This window comes from Ursus arctos, unplaced genomic scaffold (genome assembly GCF_023065955.2).
Source record: "Ursus arctos isolate Adak ecotype North America unplaced genomic scaffold, UrsArc2.0 scaffold_11, whole genome shotgun sequence".
Taxonomy (NCBI): Eukaryota; Metazoa; Chordata; class Mammalia; order Carnivora; family Ursidae; genus Ursus; species Ursus arctos.
Genome location: NW_026622775.1, coordinates 40,011,535 through 40,037,304, shown reverse-complemented (window position 1 = coordinate 40,037,304; position 25,770 = coordinate 40,011,535). Strand labels below are relative to the sequence as shown.

The following is a 25,770-nucleotide window of genomic DNA, read 5'->3' as shown; positions in this document are numbered from 1 at the left end:
AGCTTTTTACTCTAAGGAAGTGAATAGGTGATGCTCTCCCATACAATGGCGAGTCTGTCAGGCCTCTGCCACGATGCCACCACCTTTCCCAGCCTGGCTTTTTTTAATCACTCCATTTGCAGATGTCCTAGCTGCACTGCACCCTTCCTTAAACCAGTAGTTCTCAAAATTAGCTGGGCAGCAGAATCCCCTGGAGAGTTTGTCAAACCACAGCTCGCTGGGCCCCACCCACCCCCAGAGTTCGAGTAGGCACATCTGGGAGAAGGCCAAGAATCTGCATTTCTGACGTGTCCCTGGGTGAGGCCTGTGTTCCCGTTCCCACCATCACCTCGCCATCCCCCTACTTTTCCACAGCTAGCATGCCGGAAATGCTGTCACATTCACTTGGAATGCCATCTCCTCGGTAATTCTGCTCACGCTGTGTCAAAACCCCAATGGTGACCAGGGGCAGTCTAAGCCTCCTCCCTTTTCCTCTGCCCTAGACTTCTTCTGTCCTTATTCCCAAGGAGGGGTCAAAGGAAGGGTCCGAAGGTCCATTAAGGGAGGAGGAAGGGGGAGGGTGTGTCAGGCAAAAAAAAAAAGTAACACAAAAGCCTGGTTGGCTTTTTCCTTTTTGCTGCCACAGCACCAGAGGGGGACGTAGGAGGCACGCACCCCAGCCAACTCTCCCTCTCTTCCTTTACAAAAGCAGGGACCCCAAAAGGAGAAGCAGAGCTGGGCCAAGGCAGGATTCAGTGTTCCCGAGACCCCCTGCCTAATGACCAAATTAGTGTCATCCTAAGTGCCATCTTGATTCCTGACACCTGTCCTCAAATACCAGCCACTTGCCGAAAGCTTTCTCACCTGTACTTCTGGAGGTCACACCTTTTCTGCCTTGTTTATAAGTCCTTTCCAATCTGTCCACCCCATGCCCTACTCTCTTCTGAACTGTACCCAGGAAGTACTCATTAAATATTTACTGAATTTAATTGAAACATACTCAGAGGTCAGAGAGTGCATGCTGCAGGTGTGCCATTAGGAGAGCAAGAGTCGTAGAAATTATATATCAAGAGCATCTCATATTTGGGAACGTTGTTTCCAAAACCACATGCCCCTAAAAATGTACTTCAGGAGAAGGACATTCAGCCACAGACCAGAGGAACTTTCAGATTCTGTAAAGTTCCGAACAGCCTATTATTTCAGGAGCATATTTTATAATATAATGTATTTAGCCCCCTAAAAACTCTTAATAGTAAAACAAAAATTAACGTTGGGAAATAATACAGAAATTAGACTGATATCCTTGATAATTTTCTTCCTTAGAAGCATGGTCCCAATTTAGCTTACATTACCCCAAGAAAAATACAACAGCGTTCGTATAGATGGAGTTTTCTTTTACAGAGAACAAAAGATGGCAACTCACCTTAGAACTAGTTGTAACATCACATCTTCACAATGTAAACCGATGAGGGTTCTAAATAATGCCAGGGACACCACACAGAGCTGGGAAGCAATAAACACACATTCTATTTCAGATATTGGAAGGATAGCTCTGCTCCCCACAGATGGAAAATAAATCAGAATTACAAAATAAAATGGCCTCCTTTTTAGCAGCTTTGATAAAAACATGCTGCCGCCAGAGAGAATGTGTGTTAAGGCTTTTAGTTCTCCTACAGGATTTGATTAGAAAGCCTATGCCTACCTAGAATTATGCCATTACGCAGAATCACCCTCCTACAAAATGCCTAAGCTCTTATTTCCAACTTTTAAAGATCCACATAAACGCGCCCCTACAACTCTCCCACACACACACACACACACACACACACACACACACACAAACACACACACGATCCCCTGCGTGGCACCTGCTTTCCCAAGTTATTTTCAAATATGACATTGGTTATTTACAAGGCAGGGCTAACAGAAAATTGAGTATACCCTGGCCAGCTCCCCCTCTAGAGTTCTCAGCCCCACGCCTCAGCTCCTTTTGGCTTGCCTCTTGGCTTTGGGGCAAACATTCTCCTTGGTTCCATTTCCAGTAGTGCTGAGGGTATGACAATATACTTTTCTAAGAAGTTCAGTCAAATACCAGAATTATTTCAATCTCTAATTTCCAAAAAGGAAAGATAAACAGCCAAACAGGCAAGATATCCAAAGGCATGTTATAAAATCATGGTGCCCTTTTGGGAGTAAGCTTTTTATCAATCCATCAGACCACTTAAGTCATTTTTTGCACCGGTGAGAAAGTGCTAGTCTGTCTTCTAGGCAGGATGGACTTAAAACCTGGTCAATGGAATTCAGAATGGTGTCATAATAATAACAGCTATGAGAAAAAAGGGGGAAATAGAAAAAAGAATATTCTTCCTTTATTGCCAAAGCAAACTCTCCTGAAATTTGTTCTGAGTTATAAAGTCCCTTTCTCTGGGGCTCTCCTTACCCGAAATGGGGTGTTGATTCGGCTCGTGAGAGTATCTAGGATGTGGACATTCTCGTGCTGGTGCAAGAGGATAAAACGGAGGAAGATCTCAAGAAGGGCTGGCTCCGAGATACTGCGCAGGAAAAGGTCCAGATACGCGGTTGTGGTCATGACCTCCTCCACAGTCACCTGCGACCAACGACAGAGTGAGCACAGGTGAGCGTCCCCTCGATGCGGTGATACGTGCTTCCCCAAAGGCCCCTGGCCTCACCGCAGTGACCCCATCAAGGCAAGGACACGCCAACCGCTTCAGAGCCACACATAGGCCTATAACCTATTCACATTCCACAACACCTCATGCTGCTTCCGCCCTTTAATCCAGTAAGGGAAAAGCAAAGACATAAAAGAGCAATTCAAGTGTTCTGACAACTCGTATCATCAAATGCAGTTCAAATACCATAAAGATTTTAGTGTGTAACCACAAAGGGGGAAAGAGATAAGGGAAAGTATCTACATGGTCGGTAAAGGATTAATTAGAAAGCCCAGTATAACTGTTTCATTAGTAGTCATCCAATAAATATTTATTGGACCTGCTATGTACAAGGAGCTAGAAACATAAGAACACATTTTCTGTCCAGGAAGGTGGGTTTATATATAGAATCTAATAAATGAAATAATAACATCATAAGTGGCAAATAAGAGGGACAGACACAAAGTATTTAGATAAGTTTCTGGAAAGTTGCAAGTCAAATTTGTATAGCTGAATAACATACATAAAGTGTTATTTATAAAGTGCTATAGGAGTTTACCACTTATAAAGTAACTGACCTTTTTTTATAAAACAAACTAGTACTGTCTACATGGTGTGAATTTCCTATGCAGTAGAATGAGAGTCTTTCAGGGAAGAGAAAACGCTCAAGAGTCAAGTTTTTCGAAGTGCCGAGGATTTGGTACTTAAAGCCTTCAAATTTTAAACATTTTGATAGGGACTATTTTAAGAACTCATATACAATTCTTTGTCTTCCTAAAAGCAAAACACAACACCTCTTGATGAACAGGGGTCATCTGCTGCCTTACTGTCTGTAGAAGAGAAACAGCCAAACTGGGAGGCATGGACATCACCAGGGCAACAGTTCCAAATCTCAGATTCCAACTCCATCCTCTAGAAATCTTGGCCATCTCCCCTGCCCTGACTCTAATGCACTTGACGCTAAAAGTGAAACAGATGGCGAGGCTTTTTGAGTGATTGCATCTTCCCTTTTCCAGGTTTCCACTTCTTTCTTCCTTCCTTTCAAAGTGTTAACTGTCACTTTATCATAGCTGAGACTGGTCATTCCTTTTATAATATATGCCTCTTCTGTTCGTAATTTTCTGCCGCCAGAATCCACAAGTCAGTTTAGAAATCAGATCTCCAAGATGGCTGCATCTGTACAGAAAGGCTTAAATTATTTTTATAAATTTTCTTGGGCTTTAGGGATGTTCCAGATAGAGGAGTCCAGGTGGATAAGATACGCCCAAATCAGTTTTGTCTCCTTTCTTTATGCTAAGCGAGGCATGCCTATACACCCTCTCGGGGTTGACAGCTCGCCCCAGCAGAACCCCAAGCGGCCTGAGCACGCACACGGCAGAGGGCAAACACTCTTCCCTCCTCCAGCTCAGCGCCCCTGCTGCGAGCCCTCAAAACACTCAACACACCACTGTGTCATCTGACCGACTTTACAGGGCTGGCTCTCTCCGGCCCAAATAAAACAAAGGAAACAGATAAGCCTCAACCACTTGGCAAATAAATTACCTTGAGAAGAGTGCTTCTCACGGCTGCCCCTGCACCTGTCACCCACTGCTTCTATCCTTGTGTTTCCTGGTCTTCTCCAGCTCCACGCTCGCGGCACTCTTGATGCTGTCCTGGGACACACGCTACGGCTTGTGTATTACTCCAGTGCAATGTACACGGTTTGGGGCAGAGCCGGTACTGAAAGTAACATGGACTGAATAAATGCTACCCTCCAAGGTCCTAGTGATTTACATTTGCCAGAGTTGAATTTAATTTTTAATTCTTCTCTCTTCTCTGGCCCTCTGTTCTGAGGGCCCCAGAGAGTGGGGACATTTTTTTTTATAAAAACCTACAGAATAACAGATGTCACCAACTATAGCTACAGGGGAAACGATTCAGTACAACACCAAACACACAGCTCCATTAGCTCACACCCATTCCACTGCCACCATCTCGGGGTCCTTTAGCAGAAACTGAATCCAAAGTCATGTAGGCAGAAGTCTAATTCCCGAACAATCTTGATTGCTAGAAAACAAGCAGCACCAGTCATTTCAGATGGGCCATGCATGCATGCAGTGTCTGCAATATTGCATTTTCAACCTTATTTACTGAGCCCTGCTGAGCTGATGCGTCCTGCAGAATTCCAGGAGCGGCCTTTGCACCAATAATGCACCATCAGCTTTTCTCCCCTTAAGTTACACATGACCTTAATAAGCTCAAAAGCGTAGCCATAAACCCTTTAGAATAGAAGTCTCAGTCTTTGCGGGCCAACATGAAAGCAGGGCATTAAGCATCTATTGTTTACTACTCTTAGGCTGGATAAATGAAAGATTTTATTCTTTTTTTTTTTTAAGCAATCAAAGCTGTCATTTATAAGCTAAGAGGATTTAAGAACAACACCTGGAGGGGCAGCATTTACATAACATGGTAGAAATACCAAAAACCCAATTCTACTAAGCATCAGACTTGCAACCTCTTTATAAATCGAGGCCACCCTCACCTCAAACTAATACCCAAACCCAGAAAATCTGGTTCCCTTCTCTTTCTGTCTCTTCCCTCCTCCACATGCAAGGAGCCCTCAGAAGACTTTTATCCCAGAAAATCTTTTCCTGCCCCATTATCTTACTTTTCAGGATCTTCCTCTAATCCCCCAAATAGGCAACGTCCTTAACGAGGATGAGACCAGAGCCTAAGTATGATCGCTGGAAAGCTAACCCCGAAGCACCAGGGGAGAGCAGTTCTGCCACGTGGAATGCAAAACCGAAGCTGCTACTCATTCCCCGGAAGGGAAGTATTCGCCCAACAGGACAGCAGCATCCTCTTGGTGGTCCAACTACAAAGGACAATCAGTTGTTAATGTACCTAAGACCTTTTGCCTTAGAGATGGCTGTCCATAGCCATTTCTCTTGTTCAGTAAGGAATTGCAGGTAGCTACAAATTTAGGAAGAAATACTAGTAGAATTAATAAATGAGGTTCCACCTTACTACCATATAAGACACGATAAAATGTAAGGATACTCAAGCCTAGGAATGTTAATTCTCACTAAAGGCAGACCATAATGACAGCAATAACCTAAGGAAAACTCCTGCCCACAAACAAATTATTATCCTTGACAAGATAAACACAAGCATGAACATATACAATATATCTGCTGAGGCATTCTTCTGTGCTTACTTTCCAGCCCCAGTTCTAGAACGGAACCTGAGCCCTGACTCGGGGACTTAATTCGACTTCTATCAAGAGTGCAGTTGAGGGCCGCCTGGGTAGCTCAGTCGTTAAGCATCTGCCTTCGGCTCAGGTCATGATCCCAGAGTTCTGGGATCAAGCCCTGCATCAGGCTCCCTGCTCGGCGGGAAGCCTGCTTCTCCCTCTCCCACTCCTCCTGCTTGTGTTCCCTCTCTCGCCGCCTCTCTGTCAAATAAATACATAAAATCTTAAAAAAAAAAAAAAAAAAAAGAGGGCAGTTGAGTCGATCCTTTGCAGTCAATCCCTTTCTTCACCCACCTCTCCACCCTCCATTAGCCCTCACCTGGATCCCCCTTCACGCTCAGCGCCTTCACCAGTCCCTTAAACTGGTGTTTTCAAACTAGAGTCTGAGATCTAAAAGCGGAGCATGGAATCAATGCATTGGTTCACTCATGGTGCAGACCAGATTCAAACCAAAAATGTTAGGCACGCTGCATGGAGTTAGGTACTGTTCTGCGAAACTTCTGCGTGCCTGTTTTGTTCAAACTACACGTACTGCGGTATATTACATGTGCATGTGCCTCGTTACCTAGTCAGTAAAGAATATAGACACACATCCTCAAATGCATAAGATAAATTTCTGGCTGTGCTGAAAAGCATTACAGCACCCTGCAATAACCAAACGAACCCACAAGCTTTTCTGCCATCACCGTACCCCCTGGTTCCCGTCACTGGTCCCACGCTCCAGGCTCCGACCCAGCGTGGTCTGAGTCTGGAAGCTGTGTGTGTACGTACAGGTGGGATCAGTTGTCCCAACAGGACAGCAACTGAATTCACGGCCAATCTACTCCTTTCTAGCTTAGTAGCCTAAGAGCTCCAACCACGCACTTTTTTTTTTTTTATCAATATCTCAAGCTTCTCCAGAAATGGACAAAACAGAGCTTATTTTCCTTTAAAAAGGGGATGGATAGGCAGGGAGGAGTTGACACCATGTGTCACATTCCGCTTCTGTAATTTAAAACTCTCTCAAAAATAAAGGCCGGACCCAAGCCCAGCCATCACGGCCACCGTCGCAGCAGCCCACTAACTCAATGCCTAGCGTAGGAGTGAAATTGAGCATATAGACATGCTGACCTTTCTGTAATCAGCTCTAGTTGGGCAATTCCATTTGCATCTAAATTAGCACCAGAGTCCTCCCTGTAATGGCAGGTTTATGCGTGTGTCCTGAAAAACAAATTTCCCACCTGCTAATTGTTTTTTTGCCATCCAGTCACATTCGAACAGATGGGTCCTACCTTCTGTCACTTAGGCAGGTGGCAGGGAGTAGGGTCAGGTGACCGTTGCATCCTCTCCAAGTTAGAAGCCACCTTTCCTTGGCGTTTCCTTGGATGTACAGGAGAAAACTAGCTAAGCTGCGGCTCACCGGGGTCGTCTGTGCGCCCTCAGCCCCAGCGGCTCTCACTGGAGGTTGAGGAACGGTGAGACCCAGCTGAACCCTGCCCACTGAAAGCAGCAGGGAGGAAGGCAACGATGAGGCTGGATCACATGGAACAGGCACGAAAGGGCCTTCACGGGAAACACAGGCTGAGACCTGCTTGCTGCTGCCAGATGAGCTCGTGGCCAGGCAGGAGGCATGTGCTCCCGAGGGCAACCAAGGGCAACGGCTGGGTGGGCTCTCCACAGCCAGCTTCTTCCCTCCCAGGACACAAAGCACAAAGAACATGCGAGAAAGGAAGGGAAGACAGACACCCGGGTTCTCAGCGAGCAGCCCCACTGTGTCAGCCAAAATTCAGCACAGAAGACGCTCAGTTATTCCAAGTCTGCAAAGAGTCCGCCGTGGGTGAGTCAGGCGCCCTCCCTCCTGGCCCCTCCCGCCTCCCTTCTGCTCCTGGACCTCTAGGCCACACCTGTCACCGACTCCGCCACAGGCAGGCTGGGGAGGTAAATGGAGGTGACATCCAAAGTCAATAAGTTTGGCTACTTATTCCTAAAATACTTGAGGAAGGAAAACATTAAAATGATGGCCACAATGACATCAGCAACACATTTTAAGGAAAAATAAAGCCAGTGTCTCCCCTTTACTCCTTCCTCAATGTATCTGTAATACATTAAATATAATAATTAAATCAATTAAATATTTATTCATTCACTCATTAAATATAATCCACTTCCTCTTGCCAATCATAAACCTCTCCAAGGAGCAGTCAGCGAATTATTTCTAAAGCCTCCCTTTCTATGCTGTGTGCGCATAAAGTGAACCCTACTACTTCATTATAACAGAACTTATTAATGAGTGTCATTACACTTATTAGAGTCTAATTCAGCCTATGAGTCATTACATTTGAACCTCATCCCATAGCATTTAGTTCCTGAAATACTCCAAATATCACAGAAGACCTGTATTCTGTACTATTTCAGAGTTCGGTTGAGGTCAGAATTAACAGAGAAACTGGGGCGCTTCAGCTCAGAAGCAAAGATCTGAAGAGTCTCCCCAAGATCACTCCATCCATCCCTTAGACATTTACTCGTTTTTTTTTTTTTTTCAGAAAGATTCTTCTCAGCTGCAGTGAACAGCCATAGAGACCACATCCCCATCACTGGTCAGTCTCTGAGCACGTCCTGTGTAAGGAAGGACTATTCTCAGCATGTTGCTTCGGCTCTTGGGGTCCGCACAACCTCATGGGAACGGATGCCACCCAGGCACAGCGACGCTTCTGGAAGGCAAGGGCCCTGCGGTGCACCGCCAGTCAGAGGGGGACTGGAGAAGCCGGCTCGGAAAGGCACACAGACACCCACCCTCCCTTCCTCTGGACTCGGACAGGGCATTCCACCACCTCTTTTGGGAGCACGGCTCAAGACTTTCCAACTGTAGAGGAAGATCCCACACCCTGTAATTTCAAGTGTGCCTCACCCTATGCTCACTCCAGGAGGGAGTGATAGGAAAATGCCATCTCCCCAAACTCGACTGTCCCTCCTATTCTGGGATTCTTGTTAAACCCTCAGCCTCCTGTCTTCTGGGCTAAGTCCATTTCTGTTCTCCGTTTTCTTAATGCATTCTCCCACCCTTTAGGATTGCACACTGACTGCAGAAACGACCGTGTCTGACTTACAGAGTGAATTCTCAAAGCACCTGGTACATGGGCGGGCACTCAAAGGGTAATCAATAAATGTGTCAAGATGGAAATCAGCAGCCCTGTGACTAATAAAAACACACAGTCTTTACAGCCCACGTTGGGATGCCGTCATTAGCAAGGTGGTTAGATTCATTTGACAATACATGAAAAGAAGAGGATATTTTCCCTTTATCGCGAATAACATTTCATTGAAAATACAGAGCCCGACTCATGCCACGCTCTTGAATTACAGCAACCTCGAAAAGTGATCCATTGGGGGAAAAAAAGAAATGCTTCCTCGGCTTTCCCCCTAATTTCTCTTCCTGATTAATAAGACAGTCCTATTGAATTCTGATGAGACTGACTTTAAAACCCAACAGCAGAGGGGAAACGGTTCATGGGCCAGAGTCTCTACCGGCAGCTTCTTTAGAATGAAGTATTTGAGAACACTAATGAGAAGGCCTGCCACCTCCCTTCTCATCCAGTCTGCCTGCTGGGTTAAAGATATTACTTGGACTGGAGTTTTGTACACAGACCAATTTTCCTAGACACCAGAGACTATAACAAAGGCAAGCCCTGATGACAAAAGACAGGTTTCATTCCTAGCTTAGTTTCCACGAGATGGAAAGTCTTCAGCACAATGGAAGACTGAGAACACACACAGATGTCTGCCCAAATGAATTCAACCATTCTAGTCTTTCTGGTCCGTACTCTCTGCTCTCCCCAGCCTGCTCATTACCTGGCACCGGAAAATCACCGGGCAAGGCGCACAGGGGCGCATGCCATGCCAGACTGATTCTGTCTCTACCTCACCTGAAGCACGAGTCAGACATCAAAATGGGGGCTGGGGGAGAGCAGGCAAACGTTAGCGTGAGGCGAGAGAAAAGTAGGCCAAGAAGGTAAAACACGCAGATGGCAAACTTCGTTTCCGTTTCCCTTTTTGGTTTTCTTATGACAATTTGGAAAAACACTTGCAGGGCATTTGCTGCTGATAAATGTTTAATGTGCTCCTAGGAAGGTGCAGGCAAAGAATAAAAGATGCACACCCACTTTCAGACCAGACCCTCCTTCCCCTCTCCACCACGGTTTCCAAGACCGACCCCACCTGGATACCTCAGATAAGGCGGGCTTTGTGCAAGCGATTTCGTGTGCTTCTCTGCAGCACAAGGGTGGGACCCTTCCTATCTTTCCGTAATTCTGGTGCTTCCGGGACAGCATTATCTCCCTTGTGCACTTTTGAAGCTCGAAACGAAGAAAGAAATCTAATTTCCCATTTCACATCAAAAGTAAATGCAAGCTTAATTTATAACCCTAATTCTCCTCTCCCACCGTGGCAGAAAAGTAACATGAAGTACCACAGAGAGGTCAGAGAGGAGGACACTGGATAGTATCTTACACTGATTCAGACTCTAAAAAGCTGACTGTGTGTGTACTATTGAGACAATGAATACAGTTTAGTCCTCCTACATTCTGGATTCTTCTTCCAACTCCATCTCCCCTCTTTGCCCCCTCGGCAGGGCATACTTGTGCAGTGCACAACAGGTGCAGCCATACAGCTGCCCAGCCTGTGCTTTTCCACAGAAGAATAACAGAAAGTTCCAGGTTCCCATCCATAGAAACAGAATTTTGTTAACATATGAGAAACTTTAAGGTTTGTGGCAGGCACTTCTAATTGTCCCCCTCCGCCATAGTCAGTCTTCCTTTCTTCCTTGGGAATGAACCTTAACTCTACAGCTAAAAAACTACAGTTCCGTCCTACCCTTGTATCTGGGTATGGCTGTACCTGCCTTGGCCAGTAAGGTGTGCACAGAACTGGTGTATGGAATAAAAAAGGACTACTAAAGGGAGTTTTCTGTCACATTAAGGGAGTTTTCTGTTATCTACAGCTAAACCTTCTGCAAATTGATAGAGTTTTCTCTGAAAATAAGATGAGTTGCTTTGTAAGTAAATTGCTATAGCGAGCTCATGCCAGCATTTAGAACAGCGCCTTGCATATACTGGGTGTTCAAAATGTAGTTGTTGAGTGAATGAATTAATAATGAAGGTTTTATACCAAGAGAAGACCAACTGACACTGGCAGCCCATGATCAGGCTGAAATATAGCATCGAGACCCATCTCATAGCCCATTCTCCAAATAATCCTCCCAAACGTGAGAACAGCATTTTTCAAAATTTTCTTAACCAGGACCCATCATAAGAATAATATTTTATAATAATATAGAATATTTACCATTACTAAGTACAACGCACTGTGATATTTTCTATTTTATTGTTTTTTAAGTGCTAATTGCAACCTACCAAACCGAATTTGTGACTAATTACTATGACAAGACTCAGTGTTTAAAAACTGTTTAAAAAATATATATATACACACACTTATCTGTTAATTTTTCTGTTAACTAATAAATGAGTAAGAGCGAACACTAAAGTTTGATGTTTTTTAATTAAAAATCTAAAATAGTCACAATTTCATAGAAACAGTGGCAGAAAAAACCCGAACACTGTGCCTATTTTGTCTGACATTTTTATACGGTAGTTAAATATCACCACTGATGTCTTGGGGTCTCTACAACATAAAGCAAATATTGGATCTTCACGGGGAAAATCCACCTGGGACCGAGGAGATGCTGAGAGCTGGCTGGGTGGCCTGTCCTCCTCCTGGATCCACTCCTGCTCTCCACGCCACACAGGCAAAGGGCAGTGTCCTCTCTCAGCACTCAGCCCGGATGTCCTCACTCCGAGCTTGGTCTCCTCTGGGTGGGTAAGTACCGGTGTGAGCTGTTCTTTCTCTCAGCTAATAAGGGAATCGAAAATGCGCTTCCCTTCTGAGCCGGGATTCTCAAAGCCTACAGATAATTATTTAAGGAAGCAAAAGGCAGCAGGGGGTAGTAGAAACCGGAGAGCAGTGGGAATGTCAAACACCTGCATTTTAATCCTAGGAATCCGGTGACCTTGGGCAAGTCAAGCAATCTTTCGGGGTCACCACTGCTCCCACTGTAACGCAAGCAGGAGCCCCTGACCCGCAATGTAACCCAGCACAGCAAATTTGCATATGTCGATGCAGAAGGCCAAGGATGAGATGTGGTGAAAGCTTCTGTGAAAAGCGCCTTCCTCCACAGATTTTAGTGAGAACATAAGGTGAGGCTCTACAAGATAATAGGAAAGCACTTTGCAACACTTAGAGGACTCCCTAATGTAAATACAAAGCCACCACATAAGCCTTCTGTGGATAATCTAATGTTAAGGCTGGAAAAAACCCACCTACTGCATATCCTCTCTTCCTCTCACAAATATTAAGCTCACAGTCTCTGAATATTTCTTTTCAAATCAGGAGCATTAGTGTGCTCAGCTGTGAAATGATGGCCTTGAACCAGATGATCTACCCTCTCAGCTCCAAAACCCTGAGATTCTCTGATTTCATGTCAGTGACATGAGACAAGAGCTCATTTCTGTTCTTTGCCTCGGTAATTTCATCTCCCAGCATAAACAACGCATCACCCTGTTCTAATGTACTGATGAGGGTGCTAGCCACGTCCTTCTGCCACGTTGATTTAACCAACTGCCTACTTACGGGGCGCTTCCCACGTGTACAGTAAACTCAAGACACCTAAACCAAGTGCAAGAAACATCGCGTCCCCCGTGGCACTTCCAGCAGCTGGCTGGTGAAACTTTCGCAGCCAACCCGGCGGGAGGCTGCGTGGGGCCAGCGAGTGACAGTTTGGAGACCAGAGAGATCGGTGTGTGCCTCGGGGCAGGGCTCGAGCCCAATATGGGGATGGTGCTGGGACGTAACAGATGAATACATTCTGCACAGACAGGACATCGAAAGAGTAATCCAGCAGGAACACGGTCCTAAGAACAGAGGACAATGAAGGCACTGCTCTGACCCCAGGTCTGCAACTGAACACCACAGGGGAAGGAAAGTTAGCAGGCAGGACGGGGACAGATGAGGAGGGCTTTTCAGAAACAAGGAAGGGAGTCTGGTTTATCTTCTGCCCGTAACAGCACCCATTATGGGCTCTTCAACACGGCAATGCCATCTAAACCAGCCCTCTTCGTATTTTTGTAATTTGAATGACTACTTCCCAATCTCTAGAATCTAGGAAGGTTGAATTTCTGTCACCCTGAGAGAGAAAACTGATCCGAGGGTTTCCTTCCACGTGCGGGATCACCCAGCAGAGTCCTTCTGGCCTCTCTGCCCCCCTCACAAACGCTTCCCCCACGAGAGGAGGAGTAGCTTGTCATTCTCATGAGCTTGTCCCTTCCATTCTCTCTTCTTCTGGAAGTACCGCCAGCGGGAAGTACACATTCTTCTCTGCTCCTCCCACCACAGCTTCTCTGGCACATCTGGAAAGTCTGTCCAATCCTGGGGGTCGATACGAGGCAATCTTCTGTCTGCTTTTTAAGGATCTATTTATTTATTTTAGAGAAAAAGCAGGAGCAAGAGAGGCAGAGTTGGGGGAAGAGAGAACCTCAAGCAAGCGCCACGCCCAGAGCAGAGCCCGAGGCTGGGCTCGATCTCATGTCCCTGAGATCACAAGCTGAGCCGAAACCAAGAGTCGTATGCTTCACCGACTGAGCCACCCAGGCACCCCGATATTAGGCAATCTTACCCACAGGTATAAACCTTATGCTCCAGCATCATTTTTATTCATAACAAAGGACCTATTTTGATCTTCTGTCTCCCTTACTCGTAGTTCTCAACTTGTCAGAACTCAGATGCGGAAAAAAGCCCTTTACACCTCAATCAGACCAGACGGGTTTTTCTGAGACTGCATAACTTCAGCTATGCACACACAGTTTCCACTGACTGCCGTAAACGCTCTAGACTCCAGGGCCAGTGCGTAGATGAAATGGCACTGTAACTCCAGACACGGCCAGCCTATGGCAAACGACAAAGGTGGCCCCGAAACATACTTACGGCATCACACAGGCAGTCCTAACAGGGAACTCGGGACAGCAATTCAAAACTGATGGCTGCTGTATTTGGGCCCTCAGCACCCTGAGGTCCCCCCATCCTGGCATCGCCTCTCTTCGGCTTCCCGATGGTCTAAAGCCCACACCACCCCCCCACACAGCACCAGGTGTGACTTACACTCAAGTAACCCCCACAAACACATCCCCCCCTTCCCTCCTAACACCCCCTCCACACTGTTTATTTTTTAAGACTTTATTTGTTTATTTGAGAGAGAGAGAGAGAGCACGGGGGTGGGGGGAGCAGGCTCCCTGCTGAACAGGGAGCCCGACGTGGGGCTTGATCCCAGGACCCTGGGATCATGACCTGAGCCGAGGGCAGATGCTTAAGCGACTGAGCCACCCAGAAGCCCCATCCACACTGTTTAAATAAAGATCTACATTCTACCCTCTCTGAGGTAAACAAGCAAGCTATACACAGGATGAAGGATCAGTGAAATCAACTCTTCTAGGGAGCAACTACATTTTTAAGGAATTAGCGTGTGATGAGACTAAATGATAACATGTTGATTAGGTGAGAATGAGAATTCTGAGCACACCTTTCCCAGCCCGAGCCTCTGCCGATACCACTTCCCACCCCATTCTCAGCCCCCTCGAAGGACAACTGGACACACAGGCCATGAGTTACTTATGTCTCAGGTGCCATTTCCAAAGGAGGAAAAAAATCGTTTATTTTTATAATTATCATTCATTATTACTATTATTAATACTATTTCCAGAAATAGCTACCAATTGTAGAGTCCCGGCTCTGTGCCACGCTCTACGGTGCTTCATACACATTACCTGAGTTCATTCAATTTGGCCTTGCAAAGTAGGCGTTAGGGTCCTCGTTTCACAGATAAGAAACGTGAGGCTCATAAACTTGCCCCCAGAGTACAGAGTAAGCGGCACAGACCAGGGTCTCTGGAAACCAGGTCTGCCTGCTACCAAATTTCATGTTCTTTGTACTATTTTGAGGAGAAGCCAAGATTAGAATTCTAATGATTCATTGGCATTCTTGTCCCCTGCCCTCTAAACTCCTAGCAAAAATACTTGGAAATTGAATAGCTGGATCAACTCTATGGGCTGATTAAGGTCAAAGACACTATCTCCCATTGTAAGAGCTGAGTTACGGCATTCTGGGGGATCTATGCCCATCCCTGCCCTTCTACCCCTCCATCCCTCCTCCAACTCATTCAGTTATATTTCTCAGAAGCCAGCTGCTCCCAGTCACAGGTCGGGACTTCACTCCAGGAAACAGCTTCTCCGAAGAACTCCCTGAGCACCTTTCTCCTGGGAACCACTGAAAGAGCTGAAATTGATTACTGAGCCAACAAGAGAGGGGAAAATGCTCTTCAGAGAAAAAAAAAGATGTAATGTGAAACACCAACTTTCCTACTGTCACTGGACACATGCCAACAATATAGAAACAATGCCTAAGATTAGGACAATTATACTAATACATTAAACTGCCACCCCCAAAAGCATTAACTTCTGGCCCTCACTGCTCCTGGCTACCCCAGAAAGTACCATTCCTCAGACCTCAACCATACACCAAAACTGACCCCACCAGCACCAGTTGGGGGTGCTAAAATGGAGTCTTTTAGATGCAGTGACGACCTCAGTACAATCCCAATACAGTACAAGGAGAACAACGGATTTCAAACACAGATCTCCAATGTTCAACTTGACTTGGAATCCAATGACTCACATTTTCAAGGACATCATATAGCAGTGGTTCTCAACCCTGAATCTATGTTAGAATGACCTGGAGAGCTTTTAAAAAAATAGCCATGTTCACACCCCATCTGGTCCAGGTAAATCAGAATCTCCAGGGGTGGGGCCAGGCCTCCCTTGTGGATTCTGATGTGCACCAGGGTGAGGATCACTGTCCCAAGGACGCCTACGCTACGCAGGTGCTAAGATGCCTTTTAAGATATTTCAGCTGAGGAAGTAACAAAAGTAAAAGCAAAACGAAACAAAAACATAAACATAAACACAAACAAAAACAAACAACCCAAAAAAAACCTGGTTTTTGCTGAGCATCACATTCCTTCCAAAGCAAACTCAGGCCCAGGAGGTAAAGGAGCATTTCAGATCACAGGGCGAGTCAGTTGTGAGACACCCGCCCCCCCCCACCGTGCAGCCCATGCAGTCATCAAATTATCCTGCCTGAGCCATTATGCCATCTTCTCCCACCGGCCACACCAAGTAACTATTGTGCAGAGCTGGAGAAAAGATTTAAAATTTCTATTAGAGAAAATAAAGGAGTAATGTGGAAGCTTCCAAAAACTTCACTTATCCAACTGGATAGTAGAATACTGCACATTACTCAATTAGTTAATTGTTCAAATGAGTACTAGAGAATTTCCCAAGAATAAAAGCAGGACTTGACTAATTCCCAACTATTATGGGAAGACCCATTATAGAAGAGTCAATGTTTTGAATTAATGAGGAGAAGAATCCAAGTACTGGTTGGAAAAAACAGGTTGATATAATACCCTCTTCCTTACCCTCCTTCCGCCATTAAAAAAAAGGAAGAAGAAGCATGGTCAACCGCCTGTCCTGCTTTTACACTGTGAGGTACACAGTGATCCGAACAGCATTCTGGGCTGCCGACCTCACTCTCATGATATGAATAAAGGGTTCCATGGGAGAATCTACAGATAAAAATACCATTCCTTTCTTCCTTTTAAAGTAGGGCCACCAAAAAATTAAACCCGAGAGCCTCCTCCTGGATCCACTAGATGGTGCAAGCTCTCCTTTTAGAGCAGACTTACCAGGAGGAGAAACTCAAGCAGGACATCAAAAATTAATATGGGCGCACCCAAGCAGCACCTGATTACGCGGGAGCCTTGAAAGAAAGGGGATTTGCTCTCAAAGAAATCTGTTTTGCAATTAAAGGCATAAGGAGAATTTTTTCTAAATTCTGCTCTGGGAGCTCAGGAGTTAACTTACGCCAGGGAAGGAATCATGGAACTAAGATTTACTTCCAAGGAAGGTAATGGAAAGAGATGATGATACTGAAGCCTCTAGACCTGCAGTTCTGGGTTTGGTCCAAGCTTGGCCAGTAATCAGCTGTGTAAGCCTGAGCAAGTCACTTAACCTCTCTGGTATTCAATGTCTTTATCGGAAAAATGAGGAGTTGGGACTAGACAGTCTGTGGGATTGTGTCTAGTACTAAAATTCTGTGAGTGTATATAACATACTATGTTCCTATCTCCAATTCGATCTCTCTATTTAGATTTGGGAAGAACTTCACACACAAAGGATCCGCTTCACGAAATCTAGCCAGTCTGTGAAATTTGTTTCAACTAAGATGTTATTAATTCATTTACTGACAAGCATTTTTAGAACACCTGCTGGGTGCCGAGCATTGGGTTGACACCTCCCCCAGGAAATAAGGACATGGAGACAAAGGAGTGCCTCACCTTTGCTCCACACAGAGCTCCTCTACAAAACTGAAATCTAACACATTTCAAAGTTATAAACTTCGTAAATTCTGAGAGAATGCTATCTTCAAAAAAAAAAATTGGACAACTAAACCTACTAGTTCTATTAAAGTATGTATCACAAATGTAAATATCACACATGCTTATCCAGAGAGCTGAATGTCTTGATAAATTCCCATGAAAATGATATGCTGCCAAATATTTTTATCATGATAGCAGCTCCTAGGCAACTCAAGCCAAAAACAATAAAGAAAAGTTCTCCCACTTTGGACGATGTCAATTCTAGATGTGGAGAGCACATTTTAAATATGAATCTTAGAACCATCACTGATGCTTGAGTAATACTTTTTTATTCATTTTCCTTCTGCTTCTTTCTAGAAAATTCCGTATCTTCCTTTACATTGTTCCACCAATATCTGTCTCAAATCTGGTCATTCCCATAGTGGACTTCCGCAACAAATAAGAGGTATCTCATTTTCAGCGAAAGCCATGTCTGGCCGACCCTAAACACCCCTCCCCTCAAGCACCTCACTCTGTTCCCACTCCATGCCACCCCAGAGTGCTGGCTGTCAAACATCAGTTCATCAGCCCGACGAGACCCCCCACAGCTCCTACTACGTAATCTCCCCTTACCTTTCTCCCCTCTCTCCCTCACATTTGCTTCACACACACATCACTACCTAGTCACCATATCTATGTCCAAACATTCGCTTACTCAGAAAACAGCAAAATACCTGTATGGACAAGGCAGTGTGCTAGACATGCTGCTGTAATATTTGCACGATAAATGGACATAAAAATAAATACATATAGTCATTACTCTCATGACATTTGCCACCTGGTAGGAGAGGTAAGACACAGTAAACGCATAATGATCGTACAAGGTAATCTTTAAGTGCCACGTGAGTGATACCAACAAAATTCTAAAGATGTGAAGAGGGATTGCCTATGCCTGGCTTGATCAGAAAGATTTTCAGAAGGAGGTGGCATGTGTTCGGGACGCTGGAGGATGAGAAATATTTAGATAAGTATAGATGGAAGAGAAAGGTATCTCAAGGAAAGGAAAGCCATAAGCACTGGCAATTAAGTGGAAACCCAGTTCATACTGGATATACAGCACATGGTCCAAGACAGCTGGAGTAGTCCGTCTGTGGGGAGGGAGATGGGAGGAAGTTCAGGGTTAGCCTGGGAAAACATTCAGATAACTGGGCTCTGCCAAGGCTAGCCTCCGAGTTCTCTCTCCTATACTTGGATGCCCACGGTTCTCTGCCTATTCCCTCCTGGGAAAATGCCAAATTTTATAAATTACCGATTAATGAAAGAGCTACCTGGTGATCTAAAACTATGATTCTCCAGCAAATACCTAACAAGGACTTAAAAAGTAATAACAGAATTAACACATACCAACCACTAACTCTGTGCCAGGCAACACTGTAAAATATCAACCCCCTTAGTCCTCCAGGTCCTGTAAGAGAAGCACTATTATGGCACCCGCTTTTTACAAAGGAGGAAACCGGTCAGGGAAGTCGGAAGTGCTCCCGAGGGCACACAGCCGGCAGGTGGTGGGGCTGGGGTATCGACCCTGGCAGCCTGACTCTAAAGTTCACACCATATTAAATCCCTCGCAAAGAACCTAGTCACCCCAACACCGCCATTGCCTAAGTTTATGTCAATGAGTAAATGGGCCTTCCTCTTTGTTCTCTATTTTACGTCTGTTTACTCCGACCAGTGTTTGGTTTTTTGTTTCGGCACAGCGTTAGACACAGCATTGTAAAGACAGGGATGCCCCCGGGACTCCAAGAGGCCGGCGTTGGGCGTGGATCCCATTGCCAGGTCACTATTTGCTCTGTGAATATACAAAACTAGAGGAAAGAGCTGGGTTTCCATTCACTTCACGGTATGCCTAGGTCTCGGCTTACCACGTGACCTACCTGGGCCCCCCCAAGTCTGCAAAATACTCAAAGACACAGTGGTTCCATAGGCTGGGAACTTAGCGCTAGACCTTAGATATTAATTATAAGATTCTCTTTAGAAAAAAAAGTGACTGTTCCGATAGCTTCTGTTATAATCTATTCCTACATTCTCAGAGGCTTTCCACATCAAACACTAGACATTTCATTATGTTCCACAGCCGATCCACAAGGGATACCTCTGGGATAAACAATCTACTCTCTTCGGCTTTTCTATATACTGATGAAGGGAAAAGTATATTTGTATATGGATCTAAACGCCTGTGTGCGTCATCTTTCCACTTAATAACCCAGAATACAGGGGCGCCTGGGTGGCACAGCGTTTAAGCGTCTGCCTTCGGCTCAGGGCGTGATCCCAGCGTTATGGGATCGAGCCCCACATCAGGCTCCTCTGCTATGAGCCTGCTTCTCCCTCTCCCACTCCCCCTGCTTGTGTTCCCTCTCTCGCTGGCTGTTTCTATCTCTGTCAAATAAATAAATAAAATCTTTAAAAAAATAAAAAATAACCTAGAATACGGGAAGTGAAAAGAAAAGTAATAACGGTTACAGTGAAATGAAGAAAATCTGCCAACCCCATCTCTGCCGTGTAACCTCTCATTACAGGGAGCACGCACATGCCCTTCTGCCCACAGCACCAGGGCATCTGGGGGGACCCAGTCGGCAGTACAACGATGACGCCTTATAAGACTCTGTAATACACACAACACCAGTGTGTGGCCAGTTTCCCTACTGCCAAGCTGACCGCATTTCCATGTGAAAGGCGTTTTTGTGGTGCCGATATCACTGCACACGTATCTTCACAGTATTACACAGGAGAGCAGAGTTAATTTCACAGTATAAATAATGGCACGTGTCCAACATCCCGAACAATGGGAGGTACTTCTCACAATCGAACACTCTACACACGCTAGGGAGCAGAAACGCATTCTTGGAACCCAGACACAAGAACTCAACAATGTCTTTGCACTACTCACCTTCAGATGCTACGACTACTAAGTCTGGAAGTGATGCGTACATATTTTGACTTATGCTATCTGCTTTGACGGCTAAAACAGCTCCCACCAGAGGGAGGCAGGATAGACCGAATCCCCCTTTGAATGCCTTTGCTCTTTGGGGAAAGCTTCGCGGCTTCCCAAAGCACTGTTCCCTGCCTCTTCACCTAACGCTCACCGGGCTTGGCAGGCTGCCAGCCCAGGGATCACCAGGGATGAAAAAACAGGACCCTTAACCAGGGGAAGCCCCCTGAGATCACACCTAAAACTGGGACCCTTGTCTTTGGAATCCCCGTCCAGTGAAAGAGCATAAGTAGCCAGTGTCCCAGCAGAAGGGCCGAGATCAGTACAATCACCCAGCGTGGTCCACGGAGTACCTGGTTGCTGGCTAACAGGGCAAGCATCAGCCCTACCTAGTAAGTCAGATCCGGCGACTCCGGACTTCGAGAGTAAGAAGCTCCCAGGTGACTCTGCACACTTACGCTTGGGACTCTCCAGCACTGAGAATCAGAATAAGCAGGCAAAGAATTCTAGGTACGACTGAATCGACATCACATTGTGAGAGAAAGAAGGAAAGGGTAAATCCAAATGTGTGGCTATGAGATGGAAATGTGTGAAGGAACAATCAACATAGGATCTAACGTCAAAATACCGGTGACTAAAACTGGTACAAGATTCCCTGTCCAGTAACACACAGTGTCATGGGAGGGATGTGTCATTTCAGAGATCCAGCAGGTGGAGTTAAAAGGCGATAGGTGTGTAGCACCAAGTGCCGGAGACAATAAGCACTTTAAATGCAGTGCCTCACTTAGTCTTCCCAAGAGCCCACAAAGGTAGGTGCTGTTTTCCCCATAGGTAATATATACACATAGACGGAGGTACTCACCAGTCACGCTGCTGGTTAAGCAGCAAAGAGCCAGAACTCAAAGTAAGGTCTCTCTGGCCTCAAGACCCATTTTTTGAAATGTTAAGCTAGATTGCTTCCCCAAATTGTATGAATCAAATATAATGCATTAATTGACTGTATTAGATGGCACACACTCACCTTCAGTTCTCAATTAATAAATCAAGGATTTCCAAGCCAAAGCCTCTCATGAGTGTCACTAAAATCTTCCAGGTCTATTTAAAGGCTGCCTCTTGTTGGATAGAGCAATTATTAATTGAGGCTGTCTGAAGCTGGCCTGCTTGATATGATTTCTTCAATCCAAGTTCCAGAACACTACTGCCGATCCGTGTCACATAGCTGCAGGCCCATGACAGGACGGGCCTTTTAATTACGTCATTCACCTGCCACTACTGACAGACCACAGCGATCCCTGCATCTGGCCTCTCGGCTTCCGCGGCACTCTCCTACCCAAATCCAGGGTGACCGAGGAGGCAGCATGATTGTGAGGGCCGCCGCCACCGCCACCCCAGCTCCTCAGTCATACCCGGACCCCCAGCATCAGGCAGGGAGCACCATGCTATGACAGAAGCTGGCGACGGCGGCAGGTGCATCGAGCTCTCCCGCCGAGCTCAAGCATCCGCAGCGCGCGGCTTCCCCAGCTGCCAGATGGCCCCGAAGGGAATACCTGTCTCCCTGCCCTGACACCACCGGAGCCTGCCTCAGGCTGTGAGGCAAGAGCAGCAGCTTCTAGAAGGAGTGACCTCATTTCTCTAGGGCATCCCTGAGACCCCTGCACTTCACGCCAGACCGGCGGTCTGTGGGCCGGGTGGGCGCACAGGTAGGCTTTCGGCATGGTGGAGGACAGAATCATTTTAAGTGACTGGTTTACTCCAGGCATGGTAAGAAACAAAGTTCCATATGAATAAGTATAGTTCAACATCATTACAAGAAGAGGAATAAGCAACCAGCAAAAAACAACAACAACAACAACAACAACAGACCAGGGCTGGGGGCGGTGGGCAGGATAATATTCTAGAGCCTTCAGTGATTGGACACTTGGGTCAATAATGTAGAGAATGGGTTTTAAAAAGCAAATTACTGGGATGCCTGGGTGGCTCAGTTGGTTAAGCATCTGCCTTCGGCTCAGGTCACGATCCCAGGATCCTAGGATCAAACCCTGCATTGGGCCCCTTGCTCAATGGGGAGTCTGCTTCTCCCTCTGCCTGCCACTCCCCCTGCTTGTGCTCACTCTTTCTCTCTCTCTCTCTCTCTGACAAACAAAAATAAAATAAAAAACTAAATAAATAAATAAAAAGATTACTGAAATGCATAAGTAGAAATATGAAATGGAGAGACCAAAATATTATCCCACTACATTTTTTCATACGGTTCACCCCAGAGCTGGGGCCTGGTTCAGAGCTCCATAACTCAAGGGACACTGTAACAGATTTAGCAAAGAACCACCACATTTGAAAAACAAAATCTTAAAATTCCAGGGCCAAGAGGGCATCCGAATTCCATGTTTTCGATGCCTTCTTTTTTCCCATTTCCCACTGAAAGGAATGCCCTGATCGGTGAAGTTTACAGCATTACTGGAACCAGACATAAAACTTCAACGTGTTTTACATCGGGAAGTGACGCAGATGACAGCAGAGTGATGTGCTGGGCATCCAGAAATGCAACGGGAAGTGGGCCACAAGAGCGAGCAGGGCACTGGTCTCTAGGCTCCGGCCGCTCCAGAAGCCCCTCCACCATCTCCCAGACTAGAGATGCGTGAAGAAGGGTGGACAGGAGAAATGGAGCGAAGGGACAGCTAAGTGACAGGCTGCTCTGCCCACTCTGCCCTGGAGACTAAAAACAGTACGGGACCTAAGAGGTCAGCCCGCGCCTCCCGTCAACTCAGCACCCAATTACAGCTCATTAACATGTAGCAGTGGTGATCATTTGAAGGTGGTTTTTAATTGCTCTTAAAACCTTCAGTCACAAGTGTCACCAAGTATAAAAGTCAAAAACATCCCTCGCTAATGAGAGCCCAGTTGGGCTCTACAGGGGTCCCAGCCCACCCAACCCACAGACACACTAAGAGCAAATGGGTGACTCACAAGTGGGGCTGCTCCCAGCCTCTCACAATTTCCATCTTCCGCAGTCCCCAGAAAACTTCCATCCAACACCCTAAGTCAATAAGCCATGAATTATTGAATTCACAGGATACAGGTCATGAATATGCATGTGTGTGTTTAGAAGACAAGGTTGTAAAACAAATGGGCTCCACGGTGGCTTGGAGCACACCAGCGCACAAGCCTGTAAGGAAATGGCTGGAATCATTCTACCTGGGTAGATGGTTCGAGCATGGCTTTAGCGCACAAGAGATGGTGGGAAAATTGGGTTTTCTGGTAGATATTTTGCTTCTATTTTTCCAAGCATATTTGTCTGGAATAACTTGCTGAATGAAAACAGCAGCCTGCTCACCATAAAAATAAAAGGTACGGGCTTTCTTTGAGGTCACAGGTTATCACTGCGAGTGTCTGTGAGCTGCCTGCAAGAAAGGATGGTGTGTCATTAATGACTTTTCCCTGCCCTCCCTCTCTCCCTTCAGCACACTCCCCCCTCAATGTCTCCGCCTCCAATGACTACAAACAGCCCCAAACTTCTGCCCCAATTTCCTAACAGTCTCCAAATAAAGGAGCCAAGGAACCCACAAAACAGAAGAACATACTAGGTCACAAGATTTTTGACCAAAATAATATGACTGAGCCCAGGATGCTATTCATGTACCCTTTCCCCTCCAAACGCCTTGCTAGTCCCCTTTCTAACCCTGCTGGGGTCAGGGCAGGCACTGAGGCCATCTTTGGCTGCTACTGCCAACGGTCTACCGGTCTCCTGCCCGCCCAGGAGCCCTAAACAACACACCTGCACCAAGATTCTTCCAAGCTAGTGAGAAGGCCGACCAGCCCGCCTCACTTCCGTTTCTATCTGCCACAACACAGTCCAATCACCACATTCAAAACACCACCGCCGCCAGCACCAAAGAAAGGGACTTGAGGACCCTCTCTCCGGGCCATCTCTCTCAGCCCAGTATTATCACCAAGTTCAAAAATACATGGGACACCATGCTGGCCCTAGAGCAGGGGTTAGCAAACTACTTCTGTCAAGGGACAGACAGTAAATATTTTAGGCTTTGTGAGTTGTATCCAGTCTCTGTCATATACTCCTTTTTTAAAAAAAACAATCTATGAAAAAGGTTAAAAAAAAAAAGTCTTTTAAAAAATTGCGGTAAAATACATAAAATATAAACTTTGCCATCCTGACTGTTTAAGTGTGCAGTTCGATAGAGTTAAGTACATTCCCAGTGTGGTGCAGTCTCTCTCTGGAGCTCTTTTGACCTTGCAAAACTGAAAGTCGATGCCCAATAAACTCTCCTGCTCCCCTCGCCCAGCAACCACGGTTCCACCTTCCATCTCTATGGGTCTGACTACCATCTGGACTCCATATACGTAGACTCACACAGCCTTTGTCTTTTTGTGACTCATTTATGTCACTTAGCATACTGTCCTCAAGGCCCATGTACGTGCTGGCATGTATCAAACGTCCTTCCTTTCTAAGGCTCAATAGCATTCCATGGTATGTTTACACCATATTTTGTTTATCCATTCATTTGCAGATAAATGTAAAACCGTTCTTAACTCTCAGATACAAAAACGGGCCACAGGCCAGATCTGGCCCACAGATCAGTTTGCCAAACCCTGCTCCAAGGGCATAGAAAAGCATACAACACAGAGGCTATAGAACTTTCTCAGTCCGTGGCACTTTCAGCGTATCAGTAACTTCTTCACTGCACCTCTAAGCCAGACGAAACACACAACCATCCATTTATTAAGTATTTGAGTCCAAACAACGTAACACGTACTGAAGTCCTCACGACTTAACTCCTGGTCGACATTCGACCTCGGAATCAGACTGGACAATGCCAACCTCCTTCCTTGTTCCGCGCTGTCATGTGATACTCGATTTTACGCAAGGCACCCAACAAACACTCAGCTTTGCAAAACCACCATCATATTGAAAGGAATGTACAGACGATGCTGAAACTCAGCAATTTCAAGCCAGTAATTCCCGTGGTATCTGACAGACGTCACTGTCCTTCCCTCATAGACTGAGAGTATCTCGCCGAGCCCTGGCACACGGCTTGGGAACTGCAGGTATAGACTCTTCTAGGGGTTTCAGGATGGAGGTGGGGAAACAGAATCAAAAACCAAGAACACATCAAACAATAGAAAGGAGCATATGCTCGGAGCTGAAGGACTGACAGAGACGCTAAGCTGCAAATTCTAGAAAAGAGAGATGCCTGGAACCCACCATGTCAGGGACAGCCACGGGAGTGGGGCGGGGGGTCAGGGGGGAGACGGGAATTCAGCTGGTCCTCGAAGAGAGAGTAAGACCCGACAAGAGAAGAAGTAGGAGAGAAAATTCCCAGCAAAGGAAAGAGACTAAGTATAGGAGAGGCCCTGAAGCAAGGAGGGGGAAGGCCTGGAGCAAGGGGCATGGCCC

At 46.0% G+C, this 25,770-nt stretch overlaps 1 protein-coding gene across 9 annotated transcripts in view; it reads right to left on the bottom strand.

The window, feature by feature from the left end:
• The window catches only part of FHIP1A (FHF complex subunit HOOK interacting protein 1A), a 241,752-nt gene that overhangs the window by 31,507 nt on the left and 184,475 nt on the right, over nucleotides 1–25,770 (bottom strand). For all 9 annotated transcript variants that reach the window (XM_026499469.4, XM_057310119.1, XM_026499468.4 and 6 more), the window contains 2 exons: nucleotides 2,420–2,587; nucleotides 1,403–1,482 (listed from right to left, as the gene is read on the bottom strand). In XM_026499469.4, the coding sequence (XP_026355254.2) occupies nucleotides 1,403–1,482; nucleotides 2,420–2,587 (248 nt within the window). The remainder of the gene's footprint in view (nucleotides 1–1,402; nucleotides 1,483–2,419; nucleotides 2,588–25,770) is intronic.